General features: G+C 36.1%; 1 protein-coding gene across 7 annotated transcripts in view; it reads left to right on the top strand.

Moving 5' to 3' along the window:
- Positions 1-19121, top strand: part of FRYL (FRY like transcription coactivator) — a 261750-nt gene that overhangs the window by 144817 nt on the left and 97812 nt on the right. For 5 of the 7 annotated variants that reach the window (XM_029946008.1, XM_029945999.1, XM_029946032.1 and 2 more), the window contains 11 exons: positions 1292-1371; positions 1888-1968; positions 3747-3915; positions 4204-4296; positions 8058-8156; positions 9115-9216; positions 12154-12198; positions 14563-14666; positions 14862-14970; positions 15752-15838; positions 18581-18752. In XM_029946008.1, coding sequence (XP_029801868.1) covers positions 1292-1371; positions 1888-1968; positions 3747-3915; positions 4204-4296; positions 8058-8156; positions 9115-9216; positions 12154-12198; positions 14563-14666; positions 14862-14970; positions 15752-15838; positions 18581-18752 — 1141 coding nt within the window. The remainder of the gene's footprint in view (positions 1-1291; positions 1372-1887; positions 1969-3746; positions 3916-4203; positions 4297-8057; positions 8157-9114; positions 9217-12153; positions 12199-14562; positions 14667-14861; positions 14971-15751; positions 15839-18580; positions 18753-19121) is intronic. The other 2 variants (XM_029946041.1, XM_029946049.1) reach the window with 1 other exon arrangement.

Consider the following 19121-nt stretch of genomic DNA (forward strand, 5'->3'; position numbering starts at 1 on the left):
CTCTCTGAAGAAGAGTAGGGGGCACTTTCAGTACTAGACATCAGAACTTATTCATAAAGTCTGATAATGAAGACCGTATGATATTGGTACTGACATATAAAAAAAAGTAATAGAATAGGGAGCTCAAAAGCAGATCCACACATACATAGAACTTGAATATATATCAATGGTGACTTATATAATCTTTTCAAAAACTTTTTTTAATCTTTATTTGTTGTTGAGGTGGAGGGGGCAAAATGCGGTTAGGGGAAAAACAGAGAGAGAGGGAGACACAGAATCTGAAGCAGGCTACTGGCTCTGAGCTGTCAGCACAGAGCCTGACATGAGACTCAACCCCACAAACCGCGAGTTCATGACTTTTAGCTGAAGTTAGATGTTTAACCGACCGAGCCACCCAGGCGACGCTATAAACTTTGATCTATCAGTTCCTCCTTTTGGACTCTTTCCCATGGAACTGTACAAGCATATAATGTTAAATGCCTAAGATATTTACAACATTACATATATTGGTTATCTAGAACTAAATTGTCAGCAATAGAAGCTCATTAAATATATTATAGACTGAGTGTTATGTGGCCATTGAAAAGAAAGGAAGAGCTCTAAGTACTGCCCTGGAAAGATGCATTTTTCTAGTAAGAAAAATAATGTGTGTGGGTAGGAAAAATCTGGAAGGATATGTATCAAGCTATTAATAGTGGTTATATATGGGAGAAGGGATTTTACTTCCTAGTTTAAATATTTTGATTTATTTTACATATGAGGAAGTAGCACATAGCTTTTAAAGAACTAAACAACACAAAGATATTTAAATGACAATTTTCTAATGCTAATAAAGCCACAAATAGTTTTAAATTGCTGGAAAAGTCAGTATCATTTTGGCTTTTGATTATGATGGAAAATCAGACTGTATGAAATGTGTGGCTAGCTCAGCAAGAGGTCACTTTCCCATAGGTGTTGCAGAGAGATACGGGTGAGTGTCTTACTTTACTGACAATTACAGTAACATCAGCAATAACAACTACTTTTTCTCCTTTACAGGCCATGGTTCAAGGATTTGTGATTATAAAGCTAATATTCTTAAGTGTAGAGCTTATAAAGTAGATGAGTTACTAAATTCTTAGAAAAAATAATAGAATCCTTAGAAAAAGGGAAGAGCGACAAATTAGTAACAGATGAGACCATGAAAATGAAAACTGGTTATTGATTTAATTAGTTGAAATGTGAAGAATACTCATAAAAGACTTATAATTTACTTAGCTCTTGCTGATTTGATTATTATTTTTTATTCTAGATTCCTGTTCATCCTGTGCCTGATCCCTTAGTTCATGAAGTTCTAAACTTAGCTTTTAAGCACTTTAAACATAAGGAAGGGTAAGTAAAATACTAACTTGGGATTGTTGCTTTTCTCTGTAGTCTGGGTTTAGACTATTTAAGTATAATTTGAACTTTCACTGTTTGTTTTTAGAATTCAAAGCATTTATCTTTTTACTTTTTTTTAGAAGCCACACAAAATGCTTATAGGAAAGGTTTTCTGTTTTCATTTTCGTTTTTGTTTTTTAGTATGCTCTATGCCCAGTAAGGGGCTTGAATTTATGACCCTGAGATCAAGAGTTACTTGCTCTACCAACTGAAACTGAGCCAGCCAGGTGCCCTGATTGGAAAGATTTTATTTACAAAATTCTTCAAACTATTGATTGGATTTATAAGAATTAAAAGTTTAAATTTCACGACAAAGCAAAACCCAGAGACAGAAGAAAATTTGTGTGGTTTTTGTTCTATAGATGACTCTTCAGAAAAAACTTTGTAACACTCTGATAAGAAACTTTCAGATTTATTTAAAGGACCGCTTAGAGAAAAATTTAACAGCACGTTGTTCTCTTGTTTTAGATATTCAGGAACCAACACTGGGAATGTGCATATTATTGCAGATTTATATGCAGAGGTGATAGGGGTTCTTGCCCAATCAAAGTAAGTGTTATAAATCACTAATTTCGATTTGTATTTTAGAATGCTTCATTAGAAACTAATGTACTTGACAATGAGAGCGTTCAGTCTGATTTTTTTCATAGTTATTTTGAAGTCTTCACCTTTTATTACTTAGCTGCTCTACTTCTTAGAGGACTTTATTAATTTTACAACTTCTTTTCATTTATTTGAGGTTTTCCATAAATGTCTGAATTGAGGAAGTCAGAAAGTTCCTGGAATAGTCAAAATATCACTATTTATTTTTAACTATTTTTGGTTTGTTTGTTTGTTTATTTGTTTTGGGGGGGGAACTCTACTGAGCTAATGATGACTTTTAATACTTCCTGGTTGAATCCTTTTATTTCTGAGATAGCATCTCAGGGTTTTCCTCCTAATCATTTTATTTAGCACTAAGCAGAATTTTGGATAGATAGAAGAGATTCCAAAAAAGAAAGAGATGATACTAGATGACTCCATCAAGGTGTTATTCATTAGGAGTTACACTCATTTAATTGTCTTGAACCATCATTATAGTAAACAGTAAAAAGGTTTATCTTTAAGATCTGGTGGCTGGTCAGTAAACTATGAAAGAGTTTGAATTTCCTTTGTTGCTACTGGGAAATTTGTAAGATAAAAAATTATCAATTCAGATTTTCTTGGATGTCATTTTAAGAAGCTTTTGGTCCTGCAGTCATCAGATAAAACCCTTTCTAAATTCTAAGAAGCCAAGTACAATTCTTGTTAATGTTTGTTTCTTGTGAGTGTAGTGGCTAATAATTATTATGAGAAATTTAATAAAAGAGAAAAACACTTGGATTCTAGTGTTCTTCAACAGGAAGGTTTTTATCCATTTTATGTTTTCTTTTTAAAATGTAAAAGAATATATTTGTGGGAGATGGTATTGTAATCTTTAAGACTCAAATGGAAATGGGTAACTAATATTTCCTATCATAGATCCATATTTCATTAATATGTAATTTGCTTTTTCCCCTCTGTATCCAATGTGATTAGAAAATATGCTTCATTTCTCATTTAACATTCAAGAACTGGTTTCCCCAATTAACATTAACAATAAAATCTTTAGCTGTTCCATAATAAATAGAGAGGGGAAATTAGGTATGTTTGGTTATTAAACTGTTAAGTATCTTTTGGCAATGGAAACAGAGAAAAAACTTAGTGGGCTTAGCAGTTGTGGTCATTTGAATCCAGGATGGTTGTTTACATTTGAGAAGCAGTTTGATTTGTTAGTTTACCCACATTGTGTGAGAGCCTGTACCCCACTCCTCCCCTTCAGTTTTTCTCCAGTATAAGGAGAAATTAATTTTAAGTGACAGTAGTCTAAAATTGATTTATCTCTGTCTTTGAACACATTTGTAGTCTCCAGTCTGTTCTCCATATAACTCAAATTACAGGTTTTATAAAAAGGAGTACAAATTAGAAACACTATCTGATTTACAGGGGGATGTCTTATGGGTAGATTATTTGATTTTATTTTTGTTATGATTATTAATGATTAAATGGCAATGGAGTTGTATTGACGATGTTGTAGGAATAAAGACATCATATTATATCTTAAGGAACTTCTAATTTTAAAATAAAGGAGCAGCAGATTTCGAATAACAAATGACTTTGTTTTCCTCTGTGCTTTTCTAGTAATTTTGATGAGGGTAGAGAAAGGACATAATGTTTCCGTGAAGTATCTTTTGGTTTCAACCTTGAATATTAAGTGGGCAGTTGGTGTTTTGAATTCCTATCCACTGATGCATTTGTGTATGCTAAAGGTTTCAGGCTGTGAGGAAGAAGTTTGTGACAGAATTGAAAGAACTGCGGCAGAAGGAACAAAGCCCCCATGTGGTACAAAGCATCATCAGCTTAATAATGGGAATGAAGTTTTTTCGAGTAAAAATGTATCCTGTAGAAGATTTTGAAGCATCATTTCAGTTCATGCAGGTGATACACCTTCTCCACTTCAGTGATTAGAATTAGCCTAATGGTGGTTATTCTTGCTCTTCAGGACTTATTAAAGGAAACATGTATATGAATTCATGGCATCGTTAGTAATTCTTTAGTCCAAGTGTGAAATCACTACTGGTGCACATTTACTTTCTTTTTTAATTTGAGCATGGTTTGACTTTAGCTTTTTGGTGAAATCACAGTATTTACAAAATTATCATGATATTAAAAAATTTTAAACCATCCTCTTTTGTTAACCTAATATATACTTCTTTCCCCCTCAAGGAATGTGCTCAGTATTTCTTAGAAGTAAAAGATAAAGATATAAAACATGCACTTGCTGGTTTATTTGTGGAGATTCTTATCCCTGTAGCTGCTGTGAGTATATTTTAATTTCTATGTTATATGTTAAAAGTACCTTTTTACTGAAGAAGTTGCCATGTGAAACATTCTCACTTTCTAGTAATTTCGTAGACTTTTGTGGAATATTTGAATGTAATATGGATATGGGGAAAATGGTTATTAGCCAAATGTCAGTAGAGCATTGGTTAACCTTTTAATTAAAAGAATAGACCCAGGTCCTTAAGAGTCAGAGACTGGTAGGAGGGCGGAGTGTTTGCAGCCCAGCCTCTAGGTAACGGCTTCCTGAAGTAGCTCAGCGCAAAATACTGCATTTCCCTGTGGCTTCTGCTTCTTACAATGTGGTGGCCATTTTAGCAGCCTCTGAAGAATTTAAAAGTCCTCTAACTTGTATCTTGGAATTTACAGGACTGTCTCGATTTTGAATGTTCTGTAGTTGCTATTGACATTCGTCCTACCTGTCAAAATAGGTGTTCCCAAATTATTTAGAAAATATTATTATAAATATGATTGCAGTAATTTCTAGGGAAGCAGATTGATAGCAGCCTTTCTTGACATAAAAGCAGTGTGTTATTTGAAAATAATTTTGCAGTTACTAGTAACAGCATGCTATAAATAGGATTAAGAGATTTTATGAACTTAGACGCTAGGTTTGTTTGTTTCTTGGGGTTTTTGTTTGTTTTTATGCAGCTCAGTTGTTCTGTATGGTATGTCACTTTCAGTATACTACACAGTGCTGTATAAATGATATTCCTTTCACATACATATATTGATAGACATATATATATATCATCATTTCATTTTAAACTTGAAGGAAAATTGCCATATACTATGCATATTTAAAGTATATAATTTGGCATGTGTATGCTCCTGCAAAACCATCACCACAATCAGGATAATGTGTATATTTATCACACCCTGAAAGTTTCCTTATTTTTCTTTTTAATTCCCCCCTACCACGCCTCACCTTTGCATAGTGCAACTATTGATCTTCTTTCTATCACTCTACATTAGTTTTGGTTTTCCTAGAACTTTATATTAGTGGAACTTTATAGTGGAAAGCCATTTTTTGGCTTCTTTTACTCTGCATAATTATTTTGAGTTCTGACTATGCTGTGGATTATATCAGTAGGTTTTTCCTTTCTCATTGTTGAGTAGTATTTCATTATACAGATGTACCACAGTATAGACATACCACACTTGGGTTGTGATCATCTGTTTCAGACCAGTTTGTTCCAGTTTTTGGCCTTTACAAATAAAGCTGGTGTGAACATTTATATCCAAGTCTATGTATGGGACATACGCTTTTATTTACTTTGGGTAAATATCTAGGAATGGAATTGGACGGCCAAATCGTAGCTATATATACGTTTGATTGTTAAAGAAATTGTCACACAGTGTTCCAAAGTTATTGCATCATTATGCATTCCAAGGAGCTGTGTGTGAGAGTTCTAGTTTTTCCACATCCTTACCAACAGTTCTTTGGCCAGTTATTTTTGTTTTAGCCATTCTGCTACTGGCAGTTTTGGTGTCTCACTGTGGTTTTTAAATTTGCATTTCCATAATGACCCGCGATTCTGAGTGTCCTGTATTTGCTATCCATATATTTCCTTTGGCATAAAGTGTGCTGAAATCTTCTTGTATTTTTTTTTATATGGGATTATTTGTATTCTGATTGAGTTTTAGAGATATATTTTTATATATTTTAAAGATTTTTTGGGGGGCACCTGATGGCTCATTCTGTTGAGTGTCTGATTCTTGGTTTTGGCTCAGGTCATGATCTTGCGGTGAGTTCAAGCCCAGCATCAGGCTCTGTACTGACGGGGTGGACCTGCTTGGGATTCTCTCTCTCTCTCCCCACCCCGTTCCGCTGCCCCTCCTGCATACATACTCTCTCTCTCAAAATAAATAAATAAATAAATTTTTGAAAAATTACATTTTGGATACAAGTATTTTATCAGATACATGTTCTGTGAATGTTCTGTTAATATTTTCTCCTACTCTGTGATTGTATTTTTAAGGTTGCATTTTTAAGGTAATTTATCAAAAGGAGCAGGTCGTAGGAGGAAAGACCCTTGACTGTGGTCCGTGAATATTGTGTTACCTGATTGTTCTTGTATGCTGTGTTTGCTTTTGTAGTTTGTTTGCAAAGGCAGCCCTGATGGCGTGCCTCAAGCTAGATGGCTTACACAACAAAAATTATTGTCTCACAGTTACGGTCAGATCAGGGTGTTCCAGTGAGACCAAGGGGTTGGCAGGTTGATGCCTCCTGAGGGCTGTGAGGAAGAATCTGTTCTGTGCCTCGCTCCTCGTTTCCAACCTCTTTGGCATCACTTGGCTTATGGAACTGTCACCTGAGCTCCGCCTTCATTTTTGCATGGCTTTCTCCTTGTGGACGTCTTTGTCCGAATTGCTTCTTTTTACAGGATGCCCATCATCTTGGAGTAGGGTCCCCCCACCCAAATATGACTTTATCCTAACTTAGCCAATTACATCTGCAATGACCAAATGACACCTGCATTTTCCAAATAAGGTCACATGATGGGTTAGGATTTCAATATCTGATTCCGGGCTGTGGGGGAGGTGGCAGTTCAACCTGTAACACCCACCTCTGCATATAGAGCTCCTTCTGTCTGAAACATTCTTTCCTCTTTAATAACCTCCCTCCCTACTTTGCCTGGTTGGACTCTACTTGATCATTCATCACATGTATTGAATGCTTTCTTTGTATCAGTGCCACCTCTTTGCATAGGGAATGCAAGAATGGTCAAGGTAGGAAAGACATCTTGCTCTTGCAGAGTTACTTCTAGTGCAGAAAACAGCTAGTAAACTAGTGTGTAAAATATATAGCATGTAGATGGCGGTAAGTACTCTGGAGAGACGTAAGGTAGGATAGGGGGATAGGAATTGCCGAAGGGGTAAGGGAGTTGAAATTTGGAATTAAGTGATAAGGTGAGACCACCACCTCGAAGGAGCAGGAGACGACTGAGCAAAGTTAAAGGAACGAGAAGGCGTGTGTATCTGAGGGAAGAGCTTCTTGGGCAGAAGGAACCAGCATAGACTTCGTAAAGCAAGAATGTGCATGATCTAGTCTAGAAATAGCAAGAAAGCTAGCTGTTGTGGCTGGATCCCAGTGCAGGAGGGCAGAGTGTGGAGGACAAGGCCAGAGAGATTACCTGGGGAATTACTGCTCCTCAGGGAAGGGATGCTGGGTACAGCTCAGGTGTTACTTCTTTGTGGAGTTTTTCTGTTGGGGCCCCTTCTGACTGTGCCCAGAGCACAGAGAATTCCGTCTTACAGCGTCTCTTGGTTGTATCACATACTCATTGCCTGTTCACTTGCTTGTGTTCTCTGAGAGCAGAGACCAAATTTATCTTATTTACTTGACAGTTGGTCATTTAGCAGTTTATAGTACTTTAGTAAGATACTTGGTGAATTATTTTTATAATTAAAATTTTTTTTTAATGTTTATTCATTTTTTGAGAAAGACAGACAGACAGAGCATGAGTGGGGGAGGGCAGAGACAACGTGAAACACAGAATCCGAAGCAGGCTCTGGGTTCCGAGCTGTCAGCACAGAGCCCAGTGCAGGGCTTGAACTCATGAACCATGAGATTATGACCTGAGCTGAATTTAGACGCTTAACTGACTGAGCCACCCAGGCACTCCTACTGGGTGAATTATTAACTAATTTCACACCTGACAGAAAGTTCTCATAATTCCTATGCAGTTCAATATTTGTGACCATTTTCTTTCTTTTTGTATTATCTTTTAACCTAGGCTGTTAAAAATGAAGTGAATGTTCCCTGTTTGAAAAATTTTGTGGAGATGCTTTATCAGACTACTTTTGAACTGAGCTCCAGAAAGAAGCATTCATTGGTATTGAAAAACATTTCAAACCTTTACATATTTAATTATGAGTTCTAGCAATTGATTTCTGAATCTAGTGGAGATTGAAAAGAATTCTAAAAATTGAAATTTCCAGAATGCAACATAAGGGCAAATTTTTACGTTTTTCCTGCTCTTTTTAAACACTCTGTTCTTAATTTCACTGGCTCTACATTTGATAGATTATTCAGACTTCATTCTAGGTATTTACCTGTCTTGACAGGTGCTTGAAGTTCTGCATTATATTAAGTGGAAATTTGAATATACTTCTAGTAAACCATAAATTTCTTTATTTTACATTATAATTGCACTCAGAAGTATTAGATTACTTAGGAACCGTTGTCTGTCTATGGTGACATCATTTCTATTGAGACTTAACCACCCACTCTATGTAACTTTGAAGGAGTTTGCTGTAAATTTTTCTGCAGCGTGGAGAAAGTGTGGAGAATTAGGCAAATACATGACCACTTAAGATAGAGTTCTACTAATGACGAAACACTGATTGTACCAGGCATTGAACTCAGTACATTTGCCTTGTTTGTTTTCCTTTAAACCTCCCAACCCTGTGCATCATTCTCCACTCTGTGTGTTAGCAGGGGGAGCCTTGGAACCCTGAATTATATCTACCCTGAAGTCATGTGCCGGCAAAAAAAGCCAAAACTTTGATGCCGGTCTGTCCTTGATCCCAGGGCCTGCGTTCCTGCCCACCGTACGTGTTGAGGGAGCAGTGGCCCTAGGGAAAAATAAAAGCATGTTTCAACTCAGGGCAATGAGAGAGCTCAAGGAGTTGTTCTTACAGGAAAATCTGCCCTTTGTCATTTTTGTTACATTACTCTATGAGATCATACTTATGACAAGTGGGAAAACTGCCTTCATTTATGTGAATATGATTTATAAGTCTATGTTTTTTCATGAAAAAGGTTAATTCTCTTTTCCCTATCTCTTATAGGCTCTTTATCCACTAATTACCTGCCTTTTATGTGTCAGTCAGAAACAGTTTTTTTTAAATAACTGGCATATTTTCCTACAGAACTGTTTGTCACATTTAAAGGTAAGATGTAATCACATTTCTGACCTGTAAATACTGACTGTAGTATATTCATTTATGCATATATATTGGACAGTATGTAATAAAACTCTCATTATTATTGGTACATTTGAATAGTAAAACTTTACCACATTGCTTTTCTTAAGTGTACTTTATTCTTTCTGTGGGCAGTCACATATTGACACAGATAAATTTTTGATTGAAAATTTAGTTTGTCCTCATGCAAAATTGTACATTTTTAACAGCTGTTGTTTATATTATCTTAGATCTAACTATTTGTTAATAAAAGCATGCCTTTAGAATTGCAGAGCATTAATCTTATAGAATCCTCCAGATACTTATTTTGTGTTTCATTTTGAGAAAATTAAGTCATGTTGGCTCAAGTCTGGAAATGAACAAAGCCTTGATAATGAAATGTCACTAAAGACGCAGTTGATGAAGGTGTGCCAGCCAGATCTCCAAGTGTGGGATTGGACCCAGAGGGCTGCAGAAGCTCCTGAAATGATTCTGACCTGAATCAAGGGATAGTTGTTTCTAACACTGTTTGGCACGCCCATGTCCAGTCTCTCTCAGTGTTGTAAACAAGACTGTGAGATAGAAGGATCTTTATCTTCCAGGACACTCTGCTAGCAGGATCTAAGAGCATCTGATTTTCTTCTGTGGATCGGAGTCAGTTAATGTCTGACATGGAACGTGGGAATATTCCTCACCTGCATGTCACAGAAATGCTTGATTTGAACACTGTTTTAATGCATAGATGAGTACATTTGAATATTCACTTACACGTTATAGAAACAAGACAGACATGACATTTTATTTCCTATTACTCCTCTAAGTTAGGATATCGGAAACCTTATACTTTGAAGACAATGAAAGCGAGGCACAGATAGATTAAATGACTTTCCTCTGACCCTGTAGCTCATTGTGGTATTTGAGAAATAGGACTGGCTTTTCTTTCCCACTTTGGGACTGACCCACTGGGCAACATTATCCTATACATCTTTTCCATGACTTTACACATCATTTTCAAAAGTGCCCTGATTACTTAAGAAGGTATACAGAAAATGTTTCTTTGAGAAACATTTTTGGCTGTTTTTCTCCGAGGTACCCATTGGTACTATTCATATTTGGATGAGAGTTGATATACTCTCTTTCTTATTTATGGAAACTCCCAAGACCAAATTGAGCTTATTTAACTCTTTATGTATGCAACCAGAAATAAGCTTTATTTCATTACTTCCATAATACTGTTTTCTGTCCTCATTTTGATAATTCATACCGATACAGGTACTAAAAGGGGGAATTGATAATTTTCTGGGTGGTATGATTTTCCATACTTTTAATAAAATATTTTCAGACTTGCATTTAAGTGTTTTCCAAAAGGTTGCTTTCTTTCATGATAATTCATACTTTTCTGTTGCTTGTTGGAATTTTTTGTGTGTATATATATATATAGATATATATATGTTTCCACCTAACATATTTGCAATTCTTCTACAGCACCCTAACTTTTCTTTTTTGTCTTAAGGCTTTCATTTGAAATGCTATTTTCTTTGAACCCTTACCTCCTGTTAAGTACTTCTGGCATATTGTCCATTTTAATTAATGGCAATGGCAATCTGCCAGGCTAAAGGAGATAAGAGCCACCTTAGCATGAATATTTGGAATATAGTTGTCTTGGCCATTAACCCTTAACTTACATTAAGGCTCTATTCAGCAGAAATTTTACGAATTGGCTCCTGGTTATTAAGTTTTAGATACTGTGGCTACACTGCAGAGTTGAGGTAAGGCATGGAGAACATTCAGTTAAAAAACAAAACAAAACCCTATGCTAATTATCTGTTATAACGGATATAATTGATTTGCTATATATATATATATATATATATAGGGAAGACTGGTTCAAGATAAAGGCCTAAACTGATATTGCTTTGAGATTTAAGAACCCTCTTAATTTCAAAAAAAATCCGTAACAAGGTTTCATTTATTAGACCTATTACTTCTTAAAGCTGAGTTTTATTAATACGTACTATTATAGTAGATGCTCTAAATATAGTATCTCATTTAATTCTTACTGTAAGTGAGGCTGAAAGAAGATAAATAAGTAACCCACCATCAGGGGGCCAAAAGATGATAGAGATAGGATTTGCATCTAGATTTCTTCAGCTCCATAACGCTTGCCCTTTGAGGTCCACCTGTTTGTTACCTTTTAATGGGCTATGAGGAATTTTGCTATACTGAATATTTTCAGAAAATATCTGGCTATAATTCTACGGTATTAAAAAGGCATTATTCTCTAGAGTCCTAAGAATAAATAGAATCTTTAATATTCTATAACTTTTAAAAAGTTACCATCTCACAATTTGAAGTTGGTGACCATGAAAAAATGGGCTTTAGCCCCATAGGTCATCCATAAATAGCATGAGAAAGCATCCATTTATATTCACAGAAAATGTCACATCTGTTATTTTTGTCCTTAAACAGAATTTGGTAGTTTCCCACTTCCCTGTGTTTATATCAGTTGAGGTTATTGTGTGAAAAGTGATTGTAAAGTTTCTGAAGAACAATTAGAGAGGGGGGTGGTGGGAATAATAAGAGTAGTGGAGTTCATATAAAAATGACTTGAAGGTAGTTTCTACAGCGCATGCTTATTTTCTTTTAAAAATTTAAACTTACTAGAACTCCAGTGCAGTGCTTTGAGAAGAAAACTTAGGTAGTTAAAAATTTAACTATTTTCTCTTAGTTTAAGAATCCTAGCTGTATCCCACGTTATGGGATTTTTTTTTTCCTTTAGTGTTTTTGGCCACTGCCTTGGAAATTTCAAATTTCTTCTAAATAGAGGCCTTGGTGAAGAGCTGTCTTGTTTTGTGCTTATTTTCATCTAACATGCATGTGCTGTGTCTCATGTTTATGTTTGCTGTCTCACATTGCTTTATTTAGATGCCATCTAACAACAGTATCAGAAAACAAATAGAAACCCTTCAGGTGAGTCGTGTTGATGTTACAAAGTAAAATATTGCTTTATCTCCTTTAAGTGTGGCTTTTTTTTTTCCTTTACCCATTGTTGCATTGCATGTCTAATATATTTATTCCAGCCCGCTTCTCCTCTTGTAAAGGAAGACTAGCACACAGCAGGGACACTCTACAAGTTTAATATTAATGTAACCCCAAGAATTGACGAGCTGGAAGTGATCATGAATGTCAGTTCTTAACCCAAATCCTCCATTTTAAAATATCCTGTTTAATTTATTGTTTAGTTAACGTTACATTAGTTATACTGTTATAAATGAAACTTTAAAAAACATTTTCCGATGCAATTAAGGAGACAGCTTAGATTTTAAGTATGATTTTTGATGCATGGCTTTTTAAAACTTGTATCCTGCTGGTTTGGATTTTAAACAAAACATTTTGGGTTTGGTTCACCATCGAAAGAAGGGAAAGAAACATTAAAATGATTGCTGCCACAGAACGTACTGAATATATCAGCTATTTATTGGATTTTAATTTATGCAACAATCTGATTATTCATATTATACCAAAATTGTGACTGGGGAATTAGATATATCTTTGTTTATGGCTCAGATCATTTTAGGATGTTTTTATTTTTCAGACATATATAGCAGCTTTTCAGTGCTTGAATAAACAATAATTGATGTAACATTTTTCATCTTAGTTTTGGCTTTGTTCAGTGTAGAGTGAGTCTGCTTTGTAAACATAGTAGTGCATCTTGGAATCTTTGAAAATCCAGATTTTTTCATTCTATATACCTGAGCCCTTAAACCTAAAATAACCCAAATACTTTATAACCATTTATATGAAGACATTTTTATGTGAAATTGGACATAAATATTTTTAATATATAGCATATATTAACTTGTATTAGTTGTATTTTGAAGATATAATTTAATGCAAAAATGCTATGTGGAGTGTACATCAGACTAACTGAACTTATATTTTGATACCTAAGATCTTGGATTTAAATGACAGAAAAAAAAAGTTATGTGATGGAAAAGAAAGTACCATAAAAAGTTTGGTGGATACATAATACTATATATGTTACTTTAGTTACTTTAGTAACAAATTAATAACTACTTGGGGAGTGTATTTGAAATTTGGAATCATGGATTTGGCGATGGAAGGAGGGACTGATGTTAAGACACTGACAAGCAACGGACTAATTGGTATTCCGTTCTTAATTATATCAGTTCTTTACATAGATGTGCAAAATTCTCTTTTCTATCGGCTCTGTTTCCTTTAATCCTCATTTGTTATCTTTTTGTATTGCTTTTAATCATACATATTGTCCATTTCTCTATTTCTCAAGAAAACGTAAAATAGAATGGATAAATTGCTTAGAATTTTAAAACTATCTTTTGTTTGTTGCTGTGTATAAAATAATTATTCAACAATAAGAAATCCCCCAAACGAAATTAGATGAATGCTGATTTATGACAGTCTGTGCATCCTACAACCAATCAACATGCATAAAGAGTTTCTCCTAAGAAAGGTGATGATAGGCTACATTTTCAAAATTCACAATTAAATCATATTACATGAGTGGTCATCTGAGAACTTGACTTTCTATAATAAGTAGTATGAAGAGAAAGTTTGCTGATCAAGTTGTGATTGGAATGGAATAATTTTCTTATTCTAAATAATAATTTAAATAATTTCTCATTCTAAGTAAAATTTAAAGGCATACCAACTAACATTAATTGAGCATTTAACATGTGCCAGCAGTGTTCCGAGTGTTTTTCTCACAAAAACTTCCTTAATCTGTGAGGTAGGTACCATTTTATCTCGTTTTTAGAGATGAGGAAATTGTGGCACCAAGCAGTATAAAAGTGCCCCCCAAAGATGAGGTGTGGCCTGTCATTTTAATTTCAGAGTCCTTGCTCTTCCGTATTCCCTCTTGTAAGGATAATCACTCAGTAGTATTCTGCATTATTTCAAATGCAAGTATCCATAATAACCTCTGGTGGTCCGAGTTTTAACTGAGTACGGACTGCAGTGAACTGCTCCAAAGAGAAGTAATCCTTCTATTGTCATATCAGTATTGTGTGAACCATTTGCTGTCAAGTAAGTTGTCGTGTGTATAAAATAGGAGTTCTTTCAAGTATGAATATCCTTAAAATATTTTACCAAAGGAATGGCTCAGAATTCCCTCTCAGCTTTCTGCACGTGCCATATACCGAACGTGTATTTACATATTTGAACCTGCTTTAGATTGAATACAGAGAGGAGTCGGGTAAGTCAGGGCTTTTAGTTCTTGGCAGAGACTGTATTTGATCTTAAATAACTGCAAGTAGTTTAATGAGTTTATTTTTATTCTCTTTTGTTTTTAAACAGAATAAAGATCCTAAAATGTCTCGAGTTGCACTGGAATCTTTGTATAGATTATTGTGGGTTTATGTAATTAGAATAAAATGTGAAAGCAACACTGTAACTCAGAGGTGAGCGCCTTTGTATTCAAATGGATTTTATAAAAATCTTGCTGAAAAAAAAATACCACACTGATGACATTATAGTAAACATTTTCCCTTGAGAAGGAATATGAATTTTCTTGACATCCTATGAAAAATAGGGAGAATCGTTTGTTGTTGGTGTCATTATCTCTTTATGACTCTGTTTTTTTTTTTTTCCCATAGTCGTCTTATGAGCATAGTGTCAGCACTTTTTCCAAAAGGTTCACGTAGTGTGGTTCCTCGTGATACACCTCTCAATATATTTGTGAAGATTATTCAGTTCATTGCTCAGGTGAGTGCTTTACCGCACAACAACTGTAGTAATTTGGAGTTTTAAATTTTGTTACACATCTAATAGCATCATAACCAAACTCAAGGAGACCCATAGGTGGAGCACTTAATTTAGGAAGAGTCAGGGAAGTATCTCTCGGTCCTAATGTTGGTCCATTGACTGATTACCTCCTGAGTATCTCCAAAGGTTTTTGGAACATTGTTTTCTCGTGCGTTAATCTGATTTCTTAGGTACAGATACTAGACTCCACTGTAGCTAGTTGACCCCGGAGGGAGCTTTGAAGGAATATAGAAGGTTCACAGAATTGAATCGCTAGTAGGACTACTCTGAATGACTAAGAGGAAATTGCAGAATTGGGCTCTCGAGATAGCTGTGGCCTCTGCCGTAAGCAGAAAACTGCCAAATTAGGAAGTCATCACAGTTGCTTCAGAATCCTGCTGCCATGGTCCCCGCTAGTAGAAGATTCCTTCCTTCCCGCTGCTGGGCGGGCTGCTGCACGGCTTTGTTTCAGGACTCCCTTTTGCCATCATCCTGGGAAATCCTTTACGTAGATTTTTGAATGTGATTGTGGTAATTGAATGTTTAAAATGTCTATCCTATTTGATAAATATATTTATGGTCATATTTTTTAATGTTAATTCATATGTATTTTTCTTTTGTCCACCTAGATGTTAAGGATACAAACCTGTGTTGTTGCCACTGTATGCATGCTTCTTAACATGGTGCCCACCATATAGTAGTAGAAAGGTATAAGGATGTCTTGATTGTTATTTTTTTCTAGGAACGTTTGGATTTTGCAATGAAAGAAATCATATTTGATCTTCTCAGTGTTGGAAAATCTACTAAAACTTTCACCATTAATCCAGAGGTAAAAAAAAAAAAAATTATTATCCTATCCTACATAATCTTTTTCTTTTAAAAAATGTTTTTTAGAGCAGTTTCTGGAATCAGAACTCTTAGACTCAAATCATTAGTTAGAAGCTTTACTGTTAATTACTAGAGTGATCTAGGATTTTATTTCACCTTTCTGATAGCCAACTAAAGTTTAATAGTAGTTTGAAGTAGGGTGAAAAATTATCAAGAGAGGACGTTTTCCTGATTAGTCAGCTTAGCTGACTTCTAAGGTTATGACATGGGCTCAGGTTTCTTTTATCAATATTGTATCAGATTTTTAAAAATAAAATTATTAACTTATTCTTTATTGAGCACCAAAAATGTGTCAGGCACTGTTTTAGATGTTAGAGACAAAACAGGCAAAAGTCCTTTTCCCCAAAGGGAGATCATGATAAAAATAAAAAGGCAAAAGAATTAAATATTAAATATTTCTTACTTCTGTGGCCCTGTTATTCACTGAGTAAACTCTGACTCACTCATTAAACATTACATTTTTAGATTGCTCAAAAGATTTTACAAACTGATTGCTCACTAGAATCAAATGACATTGGAAAATATAAGAAGCTTATCTCTGGGGTGCTCGGTGGCTCAGTCGGTTGAGTGTCCAACTTCTGCACAGGTCATGATCTCACCACTTGTGGGTTCGAGCCTGGCATCGGGCTCTGTGCTGACAGCTCAGAGTCTGGAGCCTGCTTCGGATTCTGTGTCTCCCTCTCTCTCTGCCCCTCCCCCACTCACACTGTCTGTCTGTCTCTCTCTCTCTCTCTTAAAAATGAATAAATGTTAAAAGAAATTTTTTTTAATGTATCTCTTTTCTTATTTCTTTAAAATTGCCATGCTGGTCCTTCTCATAATCAAATCCTACAACATACATTTATGTAGTTAACAAAGAAGTTGGAAAGTTATTGAAGCTTTTCATTTGTATGATTTTTAAGATACATGAATAATTATTTCCAGGTATATAAAGTGAGAAGAAATGAGTATTTTTATAGATGATATGCTTAATATGGCTTCCAGCATCAAAATTATGTAGTGAAAGAGATTTTCTTGAACATCCATTTTCAAAAACACTTTCTCCCGTTGAATAAGTTTATTTCTGAATATACATTCTTTCCTCAGTGAAACTCTTACACTAGGAGTAGAAAAAGTGTGAGTTCTGTGTTTTGTTGTTCTTTTTTCATAGGCTTACTCTGTTAGGATTACCTTTAGTTTTCATGTTCTTTTCAGAATATTTTTAAGCTCGCAAGAGCTAGTTTAGTTAAAGCGAGAAAAAATTATCCATTAATCCATTTAATCAAACACAAGCAATTGCAACACACCAAAAGAATGATTAGGTTGGAGGTACTTCTGTGGACCTCAGGACATTATGGAGCTTTCCCACTTCCTTCGAGACGTTTCTATGACTATGTGACACAACCATGTGAGGTTTAGACTAGGAGGACACCGGTACTGTGTCGTGTACAAAGATGAGTAAAGCTTAAAATCTTAATCTTATTTAAATTAAAGAAATACATAAATAAGCATTTTATTGACTTCAGCATTCCAGTGAGCTGTCTTGCACACCCCCTGGGACGCACATACCCACCTTAGAGACCACTGATGTAGGTCAGAGAAAATGGCAGCGTGGGCTGAGACAGTGGAGGTGCAGATGGAGAGAACAGTGCTGACTGAGAAAGGAACACTGAGAAGGGACTGAGCTTGAGGGGAAAGTACATTTGGCTTGAATGAGTCAACCCTGAGACGTCTTTGTGACCTCCAGATAGAGAGGTCAGGTGGGTCTGAGGGTCCGAGTTCAGAGAAGTGAGGCTTACAGTTGACAGGTGATGCGTGTGGATGATGACCGAAGCCACGTAGAGTGAAGTTGCTTCGGGAGAGAAAACATCATGAGAGGAGAAGGCAGCTGAGGCCTTCGTTCTGAAACAGCCTCACATTGACTCTGAGGCTGAAGGACGCCAGACCTGAAGTGCCAGCGGACTCAGCCAAACATGGCACAGATGAATCAGAGGAAGGGAGTGTTTCTGGAGAGAAGGAGTAGTTGACTGTGTCCTGTGCTGCTGAAAAGTCAAACAGGATGCAGGGGAACTGCCCGCTCTTTTGAGCAGAATGGTCACTGATGAGTGAGAATTGCTTCAGGGAAGTGGGGAGGACTTGTTCCATTAAGATGAGCACTGCGAACAGCAGTTAACAGAATGTACCCCATGGGAAGGAAATGTTGAAGTCACAAACAAGAGAAGGGGTAATTGGTGGCATACTGTTCCCGGGAAGCAGGAGCAGGTGGGATTCTAACAACTAGGAGGCCCGGAGCCCCCCAAGCATCATAAGATCGAAGGAGAGGGAGAAGAGGAGGTGTCCTAGTGAGAGGCTGAGGACAGTGGATGGTTGTGCCTTCCTGTGAAGCAGGAGATCTGGCATCTGCGGAGAGACGGGAGGGGATGCTAGGCGGGTCGGGTTGCTGAGGAAGGAAGGAAGAGGTTTGAAACAAGCTGTGTAGAGAATAGGAGAGCCAGTTGACCTGGAAGTGAAGGGACGGCTTTTGGGAATTTGGTATTAAAACAAACCGTGGTGCCTGAACTAGTTTAAAAATGGTTGGGCAGAAGGGTTGGTTGTCCTGGGCCTTCCTGTCCCCGCCTCAGTATTAATTGACAAGGTGTTTTTAACAGTAAGAAAAGGATATTTTCTGACATTCTGATTTCACTCACACTTTTTTCCCCTGAAGAGAATGAACATAGGCCTCAGAGTCTTCCTTGTCATAGCAGACAGCTTGCAGCAGAAAGACGGGGAGCCGCCGATGCCGACCACAGGGGTCATTCTTCCCTCAGGAAACACTCTCCGTGTGAAGAAAATTTTTCTCAACAAAACCTTGACGGATGAGGAAGCAAAAGTCATAGGTTGGTATTAACTGGGCCATATAATTTGCTTTGTGATACAGTTTAATATTCTTTTGAAAATGTTTATGATCAAACCTAAAATGGATTTGTCTAATGTGGTTATTCTAGGATAGTGATATAAAAATGAATACAATTTGGATAATACCTCTAAGTTTTCCTGTGAAAAGTCTTCTAGTTCAGTCTTTAGTTTCTTACACGATACTATTCACTGCCTTTCATACTTTCTTCAAAGTAATTTTCGTTCTGTGCATAAGTTTTGCCTATTCTCTCCAGTACACTGTTGCTGATCGTTAGGGAGAAGAGTAGATCAGTTGAAATTCCTTCCTTAGTGACAACAGTCAGCTGATGTCATTTAAAGATGGGCTTTTA

This window comes from Suricata suricatta, chromosome 1, assembly GCF_006229205.1.
Source record: "Suricata suricatta isolate VVHF042 chromosome 1, meerkat_22Aug2017_6uvM2_HiC, whole genome shotgun sequence".
Classification (NCBI taxonomy): Eukaryota; Metazoa; Chordata; class Mammalia; order Carnivora; family Herpestidae; genus Suricata; species Suricata suricatta.